Source organism: Mastomys coucha, unplaced genomic scaffold, assembly GCF_008632895.1.
Source record: "Mastomys coucha isolate ucsf_1 unplaced genomic scaffold, UCSF_Mcou_1 pScaffold21, whole genome shotgun sequence".
In the NCBI taxonomy this organism is placed as follows: domain Eukaryota; kingdom Metazoa; phylum Chordata; class Mammalia; order Rodentia; family Muridae; genus Mastomys; species Mastomys coucha.
In genome coordinates, this window is record NW_022196904.1 from 190,795,185 (window position 1) to 190,809,671 (window position 14,487).

Here is a 14,487-nt window from a genome sequence, read left to right on the forward strand (position 1 = left end):
TCTGAACAGTTCAGAAAGAACAGTCCTTTGACTAAGTACTGAATGACAGATTTGGTACCTGGAAACCGAAGCTGCAGTTTCAGAACGGGAAAGGCAGAGCAAAGTACAAAACAATCTCTGAGGTTCTCCCAAAGCCCCCGCCAGAAACTCTGGCGCTGGCCAGGAGGATCAATAACAATTTGGGGCGCTAGCAGGGGCGCCATCCCAGTTGTTTGGATGAGCCGAACATGATGGGTTCCGGCTGCTTCCGAGTCCTCTGGGAAGCTCGCGCACCATCCACTTAAGGCTGGAGCCCGGCCATTCTCCAGCCACTCCCACCTTCCTCTCCCAGGCTGTATGCTCCAGCCTCCTCTACACACTCCTCCTGACCTGCCTTCAGCTGCTCCAAGAGGATGGAGGCTGAAGAGCCACCTGAAACCGGGAGATGCTGCCCCGAGGCCCTGGGGAAGGCCAGGGGATGCTGCCCCGAGGCCCTCGGGAAGGCCAGGGGATGCTGTCCTGAAGCCCTGGGCAAGCTTCTACCTGGCCTCTGCTTCCTTTGCTGCCTGGTGACCTATGCGCTGGTGGGTGCTGCTCTCTTTTCCGCTGTCGAGGGCCGTCCAGATCCAGAAGCAGAGGAGAACCCTGAGTTGAAAAAGTTCCTGGACGACCTGTGTAACATACTGAAATGTAACCTGACAGGTAGGTGTCGAGGAGCTGTTACTGCCTTGGAGGTGCCCTGGCAGGAGACTGTGAGCCCCTTGCCTGTAACACTCTCACTCCTGACAGAATTTAGGCAAATGACTTCCCCGAGTCTCACTTCTGTTCTCTGAGCAGTTGGGAGTTGGACAGAAGCCCTCCCAGGGGTGCAGTGAGGAAAGATAGAGCTGTAAGCAGGTGCTCTTAATGCCCAGCTTTCCCTTCCCAGCTTTGCCTCAGGCTCCCGTCAGCCCCACCCGGCCCCCAGGGCTTAGGAGAGAGTTATTCACTGGAGATTTGGTGGGGTGGGCAGGATCAGCGGTACAACTCTCTCTGAGACTTCAAGGAACCATCCAAACTGAGCTTGGATTCCCCAGGATGAACAAGTTGATTCCTATTTCAGTCTGTTTGTAGTGGGCTTGTGTGTGTGTGTGTGTGTGTGGTGGGCTGGGGCGGGGACTGGTGACAGCCAGGTTGTTGTTTTAGCTTTAGTGTGTGGGATCCATTCCAGCAGGACCATAGCCTACTGGAGAGAAGGGGACCCACCTTCAGAGACCAACCAGTAGTAAGAACCCTTTTAAAGTGAAGATGAGACATACTAGGTCTCTGCAAGGCAGGAGATGCTCAACAGGCATCCTTAGTGCCTGTCCATCTGTATTGTATCCCTTGGTTTGGTCCTGCAAAGGAATAATCAACAGAGCAAGAGAAGACCAGAGATGAAAGATAGTCAGCAGAACAAGAGAAAGTAAAAGAGAATAAGAGATAAATGGAAAAACAAAAAACAACAAAAAAAAAAACAAAAACAGGAGCTGAAGGCTCGGGAGCCTGCTTCCCTCTGCTCACAGTTCTGCATGGCCGTTGCATGCTGGTACTTCCTGGGGACATGGTTTGGGAGCAGCCGGGGCTGAGGGAAAGCTGCTCTAAGGGAGTAGAGTCCCGCTCTGTGGAGGGACTTTGTCAGAGTGATGGTTCTACTCAGTTGCCAGGGAGATGCTTGAGGTGCCGTTGGGACGCTTGGAGCTGTTCTATGACTCCCATCTTCATCGAGTTCAGGGCTCCCTGAACCAGCCCCCACCTCAGATTCACTCAGGGGATCTGTTTAAAGCACACATTTCCAGACTTTCTTCTAGATTCACACAATCAGGATCCCTGAGGCTGGACTGGAAATCTCATTTGTATAGGGGATCCTGGACACACACCAGCAGAGTGTGCAGTCATGGAGCATAGGGTACTAAGAGCTAATACGTGTTAGTTAGATGGCATCATACATTTTGTCACTTAGTCCTCCCCACCCCTAGGCACCCTGACCTTGGGTAAGAATTGCCTCCCTTTTGACAGAAGCCCTGGAAGGTTACATAACGTTCAGAGTTCACATACAAGCCAACAAGACAGGAATTCTATCCCAGGCATTTTTACTGTAGAGTCTGAACTTACCACCAAACTACACTGCTTGGCAAATGAGGAAACCGAGACTCAGAAAGGAGCCCTTTGTCTAGAGTTGTAAGTAGTTTAGGTGAGTCTAGATGCCAGATTCCCAGGCTGGTGCCATTCAATTACAATGAGTAGTGGCTTCCGTTGTGGGCAGGCTCTGTGCCATGCTCTGAGTCCAGGGACCAAGGCTTTCCATCCCAAGAGACAGCTGCAGGCTGAGCTGGGAGCTTAGTGAGCTCATCAAGCCTGTGGCTCTGTGTATTGCAGGAGCCAGGGCATCTTACCACAATCGGCCTTGCTGAAAGCCCTTTGCTTTTAGTTTAGAATTCTGCAAGAGAGATGGCAGAGGCTTTTATTCCTCTTTAAAATGAATAAAGAAGGCTGGACGTGGTGGTACATGACTGTAATCTGGGCACCCAACAAGTAAAGATGGGAGGATTTGTATGATCTGAAGCCAGCCTGTTCTACATAGCAAGTTCTAGGCCAACCAAGAGTATGTAGCCAAGACCCTGCCTCAACTGCCTCAAAAATTAAGAACAGCAGCAAAACTCCAAATACCCAAACAGTAATAAAACAAAGCAAATCATGAAACAAATGCTTCAAATATTAAGAAATCCTTCAGCGGTTTAAGGCTGCAGCTCACTCAGTAGAGCATAAAGCCCTGATGCCACATAAACCAGCCATGATGGCCCATGCCTGTAATTCCAACACTTGGGAGGTGGAGTCAGGAAGATTAGAAACTCAAGGATATCTTTGGTTATTATAGCATTGGGGTTCAGCTTGGGCCCTCTTTTTCTTTAAAAAAGAAAGTAGTTTGGGACTGTAGAAGGAAGGAGGAAGGAAGGAAGGAAGGGAGGGAGGCAGGAGAGAAGGAAGAAATCCCCCAAGACTGCTTAGCTCACACCAGTCTCCATGGACACCAGTAGCTGGATCCAAGCTGTGGAAGTGTTTTCAAAGATGGCTTTGATGGCCATGCTGCAGTGTTGCTGGGGACAATAGGGGTGGGGTGGGGTGGCGGTGCTGCTGGCCCCTGTCCTCTCACTGGGCAGGACTGTCTGCACAGGTGGCCCTTTCATCCCTCTTGTCTCTCCCCAGTGGTTGAAGGTAGCAGGAAGGACCTGTGTGCGCATCTGCAGCAGCTCAAGCCCCAGTGGTTCAAGGCGCCTGAGGATTGGTCCTTCCTGAGCGCTCTCTTCTTCTGCTGCACAGTGTTCAGCACAGTGGGTAAGTGGGGGAATGTCCTGCTGGAAATAACAGCTTGCCTGGGAGAGACATGGGGGCATGTGCTAGCAGGTATGCTGAGACAGCCTTGTATCTAATACAAGGAGCAGTGGTTTCCGGAGCTTCTCCTAGGCCAGGGGTGTAAGGAGTACAGCAGCAAGGAGGGCTGCTACTGGTCTACAGGCCCCAGGGTGGAAGGCAAATCAGAAGATGGCATTCTTCCTTCTTCAGGAGGTGCAGCTGCATGCCTGGGCCAGGGCCCTGGTGAACAAGGTACAGGCCAGACTGTGGTCCTTCTTGTACCATTGACTGAGTGCTCATGTATGAAGCAGTTGGCCCACCTTGCATGCCTATATCAGCTGGGGAGAAGGCAGACATGGCTCCAACCCACAGGGTCCTGGGCAAGTTAGACAAGTACACAGGTGATCAAATGGGATTTGTGCATGGCAGTGAGGTGCTCAAAGGGTCCTGAAAGTAGAGAACAGGGACAGCCTTAGGTGGGGGCGTCTAACCATGAGAATGTTTTAAAGTCCTCTTAGGGGTAACATTCTGTTGACCTGCTGGAGTTCCTGGGTGGAAAGGAAGAGAGGTGGAGTGGTTGAGTGATGAGAACATTCTACAGCAATCACGTAGTATAATCAAAGGCATGATCAGAAACTAAATACCTGGTGCTATAAGGAGGTACATCACGAGTGAAGAGTAGAGGGAGGGAGGGGGAGAGGAAGAGAGAGAGAGAGAGAGAGAGAGAGAGAGAGAGAGAGAGAGAGAGCAGAACACAAACTAAACTAAATACTTGGGGCTATAAAGAGATATATCAGAAGTAAAGAGAGGAGGGAGGGAGAGAGCAAGGGGGAGAGAGAGAGAGAGAGAGAGAGAGAGAGAGAGAGAGAGAGAGAGAGAGAGAGAGAGAGAGAGAGAGAGAGAGAGAATGAGAGAGACTGAGGCGAGGTCATTCGGCTGAAAAGACTTCACATTCTTAGATGTGCAGCAGACTTCCAGCAGGGAAATAGTTGGTAGCTCGCCTCCCAGGGACCCCTACAGCTTCAGCACAGGACCTGGAGGGAAAATGGCCATATGAAACTTCTCCAAAAGCCCATATGGGCAATAACGACAACCTAAGTTGGGACAACAGCTGTGATTAGAGGGCAGGGAAGGCCTCCTGAGGGAAGATCTGGAACGTGGAGTGGAGACTCCAGGCTCGCATCAGGCTTTCTGGAGGATGGGAAGGCTGGAAAGTAGTGGGGATGGGGCCTGGATGCCTAGGGCTCCTGAGAACCTGGACTTGGAGTTGGGCTGAGGCTGGGACTGGGGAGCGGCCTTCAGACCCTTGGCATCTAAGTGGTAGGTGGTGACTCGTTGAGAATGATGGGAGCTACAGAGGAGCGTGTGGTATAGACATGGAATGAAGCGGAGTGTTCAAGAATTGGGGTCCAAACACCCTAGTGTGCTTTCTGTGCATGCAAAAGTTTTTACACAATCCACACTATGTCCATGTATGGTGCTCACAGAGGCCCCAGAAATGGGCTTCAGGAATTTGAGTTCCACATTCTGAGTCCAGCGAGGTGACATCACAGGCTGAGATCACACAGCGAGTGGAATTGGTGCCCACAAATGGAGTTTAGGACTTAGTCTACTACCATTCTTTCAAGGGGTGAGGGGCTGACCTTGTGGGTCTGTGAGATGCTTCAGACCTTTGTCTTCTGCTCAGGAAGCTGTGCTTATGCAGCAGGTTAGCTTGGATTTCTGAGCCCCTCTGTGGAGCCTGGAGGACATGATGGCCCTAGGAAGGGCAGACTTCCCAGAGAGGACAGAGCTGGCCATCCATATCTGGTGTTTGTACTTGACTTGCATGTTCCCAGGATAAGAAGAGATTCTTCATGCCCTTGAAAAGAGCAGGTTCCCATCCTGGGAGGGTTGGACCCACAGGAGCCACAGAGATGCTATTGAGTTCTGCCCCTTATGTCCCAGTGGTCAGCTACGGATTTTGGAGCCTGGTCACCAGGACTCAAAGCTGGGTAACCTCTAAAGAGATGTGACTCTCTGAGCCTGATACTGGGACTCATAAATTACCCATACCTCCACCAGACTTATCTCTAGGGCACTTGGGAGGGTGGACTGAGACCATATGTCAATGGCAGCCACAGCACATTCAGCAGCTGCCTGACCCATCTGACTCAACCTGTGGGCAAGACGACTATGTCATCCCCCTGCCTCCATACATACCAGGGAGAGGCTGATGTGAGTACATTCAGTTTAGGGCAGATGTGTAGCTCCCATTACACTAAATATCAAGCTTCCTTCTTGCTCAATGGGTCCCAAGAGGCCCAGAGGGTCCACATCGCTTCTAGACATAAACGCATGTAGTTTGAAAAGGGCTTGACTATCCCCTTTCTTCCCTGAGTTCCCTATAAACAGCAGAGATATTGTTTCTAGAAGCTTCCCATTTATCTCCTCCTGCCTCCCAAATGGCCTTAGCAAGAGATGGACTCACTGGGTGACCAATATCCAATGGATCTACTCCTAAGTGGGAGAGGGCAGTTTAAGGAAAGACCAGGGAGAGAGGCTGCTCACTGAGACCTCAGCATCTGTCTCCACACCTCATGCAACATACAACACACAAGCTCCAAGAGAGCTCCTGCAGCCATGGGTCTAGTTGGAGACAGGCAAGGTGGGTAATGTAGGTAACTAGTAGAAGCATAGGAACCACAGCTGCACAGCAAGGCCCAAGTGATTGATGGATAACCTCCATTAGTTCTCACAAGGGCTCTCAGGATGGCCAGGGCAGGCAGGCCAGTGATCAATCCCTGTTAGTTACCTCTTCTCTTGCTGAGAGGAAATGCCAGAGAAGAGTCACTTAGAAAAGAAAGAGCTGGTTTTGGATCACAGGGAGAAGGCGCAGTCTCTCCTGGTAGGGATGTTGTGTCAGCAGGAGCCTGAGGCAGAGGGCAACATGGTGTCCAGTCAGGAAGCAGAGAGTAATGAAAGCTGCTGCTCAGCTTGCTTCCTCTGCCCAATAAGGGACAGCTCAGAGAATTTATGATCTATCTTCCCTTTAACCCAGTCTAGGAAATCACTCAGCCATCTCAGAAGCTTGTTTCCATGGTGATCCTGAAACACTGACAACTGAGATTAACCATCACAAGCCCCAAGCTAAGCCCAGGGACCAGCATGAAAGAACTATGGTACAGGGGAGAAGCCATCTTGAGTAAGATGTCAGGGAGAAGCTGGGGGCTAACAGAACAAGCTTAGGTTGTCTTTTTACCCCTCCTTCAAGAACTTGGTCAGATCTAGACCACAAGTGGCCACTGTGACCAGATAATTCTCTGTCATAGGAACCCAGCCCGTTCATTGTAGGAAGCTATGAAGCATCTCTGTCTTCTACCTACTAGACACAGGAGCATGGTTTACACTGCCCCCAGTCTGTGTCCAGGCTTTTCCAGATGGAGTCTGCTGAGAACCACACCAGCCTAGCATAACAGATCAAGGCATGCTGGACCCATGGAGTCCACACAACTGAGCAGATTAACGTTCAGCACCATCAAATAAGGCATCTGCAGTGCCTTAACCCAGCGGTTCTCAACCTTCTAATGTTGTCACTCTCTAATACAGTTCCTCATTGTGGTGATCCCCAACCATAAAATTACTATCATTGCTATCTTGTAACTGTAATTTCAATACTGCTATGGATCAAATGTTAATGTCTGTATTTTCCAGATGTCTTAGGCAAACCCTATGAAAGTTCATTCTACCCCTAAAAGGGTCACAACCCACAGGTTGAGAACCTTCAGTCTTAACCAGTTGGCCTTTCTAGAACCTTGAGTTTTTCATCTTCTTGCCTCCATGTCTCAAGTGCTGTGACTATAGAGATGTGCCACAATGCTTACGTAGTGTGAGTATTGATCCCAGACCTTGGTGTGCACTAGACAAGCCCTCTACCAGCTACGCCATTCCTGCCGCCTCTCATACACACTAACATTGGAGACATTGTGCACACAAGCTCTCAGCCCAGCTGCATAACCTAATCTCTTCCCTATCTCCCATAAACCCCCATGAGCCCTGCCCCAGACCCTATTAGAATCCAGGCCCAGACAGCCGTATGAGCCCTCCAGGTGTCTCTAATGGGAGTCAAGGCCTCAAATCCCTGATGTAGTTGAAACACATTAGCTTGGTTTAAATCTCAGGAACGCCAAACCACTCCCTATTGTGTGAGTCAATTAGGGAAGCCTGTGCCCAAAAGTACACTGGAAGAGGATGTCAATACTGCCTGTGACCACTGCTGGATACAATAGTCCCTCTGTAATGCTTCTCAGCCCTGCCTCTCCAACTCACCTGAAAGACAACTGTCCCTGATGCTACAAAGGAGACACCTGATAGGTGTGAGGCTGGTCAGTTCTCACCTGGCTCAGCCCCCTGGAGTCAGGAAGAGAAATGTGTGGGCTATTAAATACTTGGCAGGCTAAGTGCAGTGGAGTGATTGTATCGGAATAATGAATGCATTATAGGAAGTGGTAGTTTTCCATTCTGTGTTTCAACATTTGATAATTGGGGCAGATAGCCCATTCCCTGCATGGGGCTGTGTGCCTTCAGAGATGGTTTCCCAGGGTTCTTTTCTGGAAGGTAGCAGATCTCCTGGACTGTAAACACATCTCACTCAGAGGGTCTTAGGAAGCCCACCTTGGGTTAGACATATTCCTGGGCAAGGTCTTCAGGTGAAAGGTTCAGGCTCTTGTGGGATGCCGCTATGTGACCCTCCAGAGGTCATCTGCCTTATCTGTTTGTTGTCCATTAAATGTGGGCAGTAATGGAGACTGCCAGAAGTTCTGCTGTGCAGGGGATTTTGATCCTAAAAGGCACTTTACAGACTGTGCAAGCAATATTAGATTTGATTCTTTAAATTGAAATAAATTTAACTCCATGCCCTGACCTTGGAAGCTGTGGAGGGGAGGCGGCTACCTCTAAAGAGCCTTTTGTTAGCTTCCTGAAGTGCATGAGAATATGTTCTATTGATATGAAGGGACACTATACCGAGGCAACTCTTAAAAAAAGAAAGCATTTAGTTGAGGGTTTGCTTACAGTTTCAGGGAGTCAGTCCATTATCATGGTGGGAGCATGGCAGTGTCCAGGCAGACAAGGTGCTGAAGAAGTAGCTCAGAGTACTCTATCTGGAAAATGAGATGCTTCTTGTGTGGGGAACTTGTTCATAGCCTGTGACATCCTTAAGGGCTGATGGCTCTGAGGGGCCCACGTGAAGCTTGGGCATAGGGTCTTTACTGATGCTCCAGGCTCAGAGTTAGCTTTGAACTTCCTATCCTCCTGCCTCAGCATCCCACCCAAGTAACAGAGATTTCAGGCCCTGCTCCAGTACCTTGGGGATTAAGTGCTGCCCTTTGATTTTGCACCCAAGGAATTTGCAGCAATTCAGAAAATGTCTTAGCTCATGTCACAGAGCTCATGAGTCAGAGTAAGGTGGCCCATTCCCTCACCTCAACCACAGTGCTTGCTCCTCTGTGTCTGTTAACCCTGCCAAACTTCTGAGTGGAAGCTCACTCAACAATCATCCTATCTGAGAGGATTCAGATATGCCAGCTCTGGGTTTCAATTCCTAGCACTTTTCATATACTCCAAGGTATCTCCCCCCACCCCCACTCCTTTTCTCCAAGACCATGTTTCTCTGTGAAGCTCTGGCTGTCCTGGAACTTGATCTGTAAACCAGGATGGCCTTGAACTCACAGAGATCTGTCTGCCTCTGACTAAAGGTGTGTGCCACCACTGCCTCAGCTGGTGTCCCTTCCTTAAATCCATAGATCTCTCTCCTCTCCAGAATCACCCTACTAGCCTCCCTCTGATTGATGTCTGCTAGCAACACTGCCTGTCCTAGACCCTGTTCTATTGCTATGAAGGGACACTATACCAAGGTGACTCTTAAAAAAATGAAAGCATTTAATTGGGGGTTTGCTTACAGTTTCAGGGAGTCAGTCCATTATCATGGTGGGAGCATGGCAGTGTCCAGGCAGACAAGGTGCTGGAGAAGTAGCTGAGAGTTCTTTTTACATTAGGATCCTCAGGCAGTATGAAGAGAGAGAGGGAGGGAGGGAAGAGAAAGGGAAAGAGGGAGAGGGGGAGGGAGAGAGAGAGAGAGAGAATCTAGGCCTGACTTGGGCTTTTGAAACCTGAAAGCCCACCCCTAGTGACACACACCCCCAACAAGGCCACACCTAATCCTTCTAATCCTATCAAAAAGCTCCATTCCCTGGTGAGTAAGCATTAAATACATGAGCCTAACAGGGCCATTCTTATTCAATCACTATACTGGCCTGGTTTTGATTCCTTATATAGAGAGAGGCAGCTTTACTCTGGAGACTCTTTAGTTAAAGTTTAGAGTCCTCTCTAGGGAGACAGAGTCCTGAGTTCATAGCTTGGTGAGTGCACAGCAGGCTGGATTTCAGCTCTCTGTAACACCTTCAATATATACAAGCTACTCAGCTGCATGAGTGCCACAGAAGAGTTGCACACAGACAGCTTTTGGTCCCTGAGCTAGCTAATCTTGATGGTCAACTTGACACACCTGGGAAGAGGACGCCTCAATTGTGGAATGGCCTCCATCAGATAATTAACATGAGGGCATGATCATGTATAGAAGTTATGGCCTGGTTCTTCCTCTTAGCCCCATGCTCCCAGAAATAAGACTCAGACCCAAAATATATTTACAAAGCCCTTGGCCAAACATCTACACTCTACTCTGATTAGATCACAACTAAAGATAACCCATTTATTTTAACCTACATTCTGTCATGTGGATGGTTACCTGTTCTCAGGTACCATGTGGCTGACTCCTCCCATCCTCCCATAGAACCTGGCTCTATCCCAGAATTCTTTCTCCTCTCAGATGTCCCACTTCCCATTTCTTGTCTAAGCTATAGGCCATAGGCTTTTTAATTGACAGGTGATGCATCCATACAATACACAAGATATTTTCTCTATAATTATGGGGCCTTTTCTTGACTGCTAATTGAGGGCCCAGCCCACTGTGGGTGGAACCATCCTCAGAAAGATGGGCCTGGCCAGTGTAAGAAAGGTGCTGAACATGGGCAGGGAACAAGCCAGTAAGAAGGTTCCCCCATGATCACTGCTTCAGTGTCTGCCTCTAGGTTCCTGCCTCAAGTTCCTGCTCTGGCTTTCTTCAACAATGGATTATAAACCTGTAAACCACACAAACCCTTTCCTCCCTCAGTGGGTTTGGCCAGTGTTTAATCACAGCAACAAAAGTAAATGAGGACAACTCCCCTTTCCATCTCTGTTCAAGTCACCTCACCGAGAAATCTTCGCTGAGCCTAAATCCCACATGCAAGCCTTTTTTAAAATCACGTTTATAATAACTGCTCTATTCCTTCTATGACTGGGCCTCATACAGTCGCATTGGTGGGTATTAGATTGACATTGGCATCCCCTGAACAGAGGCCCAGCGAGGTCAGATCCGTGTCCTCAGACAGGAGTCCACTAAGCACCCAGTAACTACCCACTGGGTGAGTGAACACACAAGTTAACCAGCCCTGATACCATGTGGCCCCTGCCCAGCCCCCAGCCTGAGGGTGTGTGGTACTTAGAGACAGATGAAAGGAGTCTGTTGAGAACCTTTGAGGACCACAGCTCCCTGCCCTTCCTACCTAGGTGAAGTGGGCATCCCATGGTCTGCACTTGGGAGAACGAATTTCCAACAGGGAGCCATAAGCAGAGAGGAGACCAGTGTTCAGCCTGCTTAGAGTCAATTTACATAGTTGATGTATTTTTCTGTATTAATCAAAGATGAAACACAAGTACCCACAACAAAGTTTTTTTCTTTGCCTGTCAATAGCTATAGAAGCTCCAGTTGCCTATTCTAAGGGGCTGCTGGCCCTGCTCTGGCTCCTGTATCCTACAGAAGGGAGCATCCTTCTGTGAGTGTATCAGAAACGCAGACATTGGAGGGCGCTGGCTAGTCAAGTCTTCCTAAATGAGATTTCTGTCCCGAGACTCCCAGCATTGCTGAGGCCTGAAGAACCTTGTAGACTAGACTCCCAAGTTTTACTATTAACCAGACATATGCACTGGGCCAAGCTACGTCACTGCCCCTTGCCACAGTTTTCCCATTTGTAAATGATGAGAACGCCTCTCCAGGAAAGCTGGCCACTCACCACCCACAGCAGGTGCTCACTAAGTGGATGTTAGCTCTCAGGGTATCACATATGCTAGCCCACAGTGTCACAGGTCTCAGCCTGGAAGGATCTTCCCAGCTAGTCACTTAAAAGAAAGATTGCCCCTTCTCCAAGTTTAAGTGCAAAACATGTGAGCAATCAGACAGAGGTCTTTGAGGTTTGGGGCTGGGCTGTGAACCCAGGTGGTTCCATATGAGTGCTGCATGCTGACAACCTCCCTGTCGCTCATGCGTAGCTCCCTCATCTTCACAGCCCTGACGACATGGTTGTAACTTTGACTTCTTTCTATTGTTCCTTAATGCAATACACACTGTTGTCCACACCACTGGCATTTAATAAATGCTTGTTACATAAAAGCAAATATACCAAGAGGTCCAGATACCCTAAAAAGGAGCAAAGGGGGGATGCTTTGGGAGGAGGGAAAATGCAGTGAGAACTACTACTTCACATCTGTGCTCTTCTAGGTGAGCAGAGCCCAGCCTCAGGGGAACACACTAAAATAGCCGCAGTAAAATGGGGGACAATTGCTTCATTCCCAGCATGTTCTCTGCCAAAGACATTTTCAGGCTGGATATGAGCTGCCTCTCTTCTTTCTTATCCGCCTGTGTAAGGTTTTACTGCTGTGAGCAGTCACCATGACCAAAGCAACTCTCATAAAGACAACATTTAGTTGGGGCTGGCTTACAGGTACAGAGGTTCAGTCCATTATTATCAAGGTGGGAGCATGGCAGCATCCAGGCAGGCATGGTGCAGGCAGAGCTGAGAGTTCTACGTCTTCATCTGAAAGCTGCTAGCAGAATACTGGCTTCCAGGCAGCTAGGATGAAGGTCTAAAGCCCACACCCATAGTGACATACCTAACTCCAACAAGGCCACACCTCCTAATAGTGCTACTCCTTCAGCCACGCATATAAAAACCATCACACTGCCTCTCTGTCGAAATACATGCCACACACATGGTGGGTGCTTTGATATAAATATTTATTTATTCATGCATACATTTATTTTCAGCACTGGGGGATTAAACTTGTAGCCTTATGTTTGCTAAGCACAAACTTTCCCCCTGAGTTATGTACCCCACCCAGGATGAGTATTTTTGCTGTGTAAAGTTTCATGCTAAGGAGAGGAAACAGCAGGTTTCTTTTGAGCCTCTGGTGCATGAAGGTAAACTGTTACCAACAACGAGCTGTCTTGTTTCTCAGGTTATGGCCACATGTACCCTGTCACAAGGCTCGGTAAGTTCCTGTGCATGCTGTATGCCCTCTTTGGAATTCCTCTAATGTTCCTGGTCCTCACAGACATAGGAGACATCCTGGCCACCATCTTATCCAGGGCTTACAGTCGGTTCCAGGCTCTCCTATGCCTCCCTCATGATATCTCCAAGTGGCACTCCCTCCCGCTCTGCCGGAAGCAGCCTGTCAGCAAACCTGTAGAGGAAGCCATCCCTCAGATTGTCGTTGATGCTGGTGCTGATGAGCTTATAGAGCCGCAGCCCAGCAGGGAGCCGGTGTCTCCGAGCTGCAATGTGGAGCTGTTTGAGAGATTAGTTGCTCGAGAGAAAAAGAACGAGCTACAACCACCCACGCGGCCCGTGGAGAGAAGCAACTCTTGTCCCGAGTTGGTGCTGGGGCGACTGTCCTGTTCTATTCTCAGCAATCTGGATGAAGTGGGCCAGCAGGTGGAGAGGCTGGACATCCCTCTCCCCGTCATCGCCCTGGTCATCTTTGCGTATATCTCCTGTGCGGCTGCTATCCTCCCCTTCTGGGAGACCGAGCTAGGCTTCGAGGATGCTTTCTACTTCTGCTTTGTGACACTGACCACCATCGGGTTCGGGGACATCATGCTGGTGCACCCTCATTTCTTCCTCTTCTTCTCCATCTACATCATTGTGGGGATGGAGATCCTGTTCATCGCCTTCAAACTAATGCAGAACCGACTCCTGCACACCTACAAAACCCTCATGCTATTTGCTTGCCAGAGGGAAGTTTCGCTACCTGCTAAAAGGTGAGAGCTCCGGTATCTTTGTCATCTATGGATGTGATGACAGGCTTCCTCCACCTTGTTTTTATACAGGGTTAGAACCTGGGCTGTGGTAATCTGCCATCCGAGCTACTGAAGCTTGGGAAACAACCTACATGAGGGCCAAGTTCAGTGTGGAGATCCCTCAGAAACCTGGCCAACACTATTAAGTACAACATGAGGAAAGAAAGGTCATCTCTGTTATTCCCAGTCAATCAGAGTCCCTGTCTGCCTGAAAGGCACCATTTTAAAAATATGAAAGAACCAAGATGTCACTGGTGTGTGTGTGTGTGTGTGTGTGTGTGTGTGTGTGATAGGAAGGAAAAAAATGACCTTTGTCTTTGGCATTTGTACTTCAAGGGAAGTTAAAAACTTCCCAAATGGCCCCAGCCTCCCCTGATGATTTGAAGTGTATCTTGGTAACCCGTTTCTCCAAATGACTGCATGGATGTACTTGACACCTGCCCCAGCCTGGGCTCCTGACATCATCAAGTGGAGTTGTAACCTGGGAGAAGTCTTCATGATCAGATTCTGGTAGAGCTCCTAAAACCACTGCTTAGCCCATGAATGGGGCCACCTGTATGAATTTGATGGTGACACTGTTGTCACATCAGGGATTGGTTCCCCCCTGGGTAGAGACACTCAAGAGCTGCCCCTGAGTGGCTGATGTGGAGTAGATATACAACACCTGTATCGTACTCCCGCTGTAGACTGTCTTTGGCCAGTCTAGGTGTAAGCCTTTGCTGGACCATCTAGAAATGTCACAGAAGGAGCAACCTTTATCCATAGACAACTAGTGGACAAGATGGCACTGGTTGCCTTTCCTTTCCTATGCAATAGCTCTGAGCTATGCTGCATACCATCTCCCCTCTTTGTATCCAGCTTCAGGTGATCATTACCATGCTCTGAAATGGCCTTTCTAGTCTCTGTTCCTCATCATCTACCCC

The 14,487-nt window shown here is 49.1% G+C and overlaps 1 protein-coding gene across 1 annotated transcript; it reads left to right on the forward strand.

The window, feature by feature from the left end:
* Window positions 1–392: 392 nt before the first annotated feature.
* On the forward strand, window positions 393–13,529 carry Kcnk18 (potassium two pore domain channel subfamily K member 18). Its single transcript, XM_031385014.1, has 3 exons — window positions 393–681; window positions 3,205–3,333; window positions 12,724–13,529. Exons 1-3 carry the CDS (start codon window positions 393–395, stop codon window positions 13,527–13,529), a joined length of 1,224 nt encoding a protein of 407 aa, XP_031240874.1.
* The last annotated feature ends 958 nt before the right edge of the window (window positions 13,530–14,487 follow it).

Bases quoted from the DNA above. Each gene is read 5' to 3' on its own strand.
- Kcnk18 (XM_031385014.1), top strand. From the start codon at position 393: ATGGAGGCTGAAGAGCCACCTGAAACCGGGAGATGCTGCCCCGAGGCC. The intron at 682-3,204 runs GTAGGTGTCGAG...GTCTCTCCCCAG, and splicing joins ACTGAAATGTAACCTGACAG to TGGTTGAAGGTAGCAGGAAG. The intron at 3,334-12,723 runs GTAAGTGGGGGA...CTTGTTTCTCAG, and splicing joins CACAGTGTTCAGCACAGTGG to GTTATGGCCACATGTACCCT.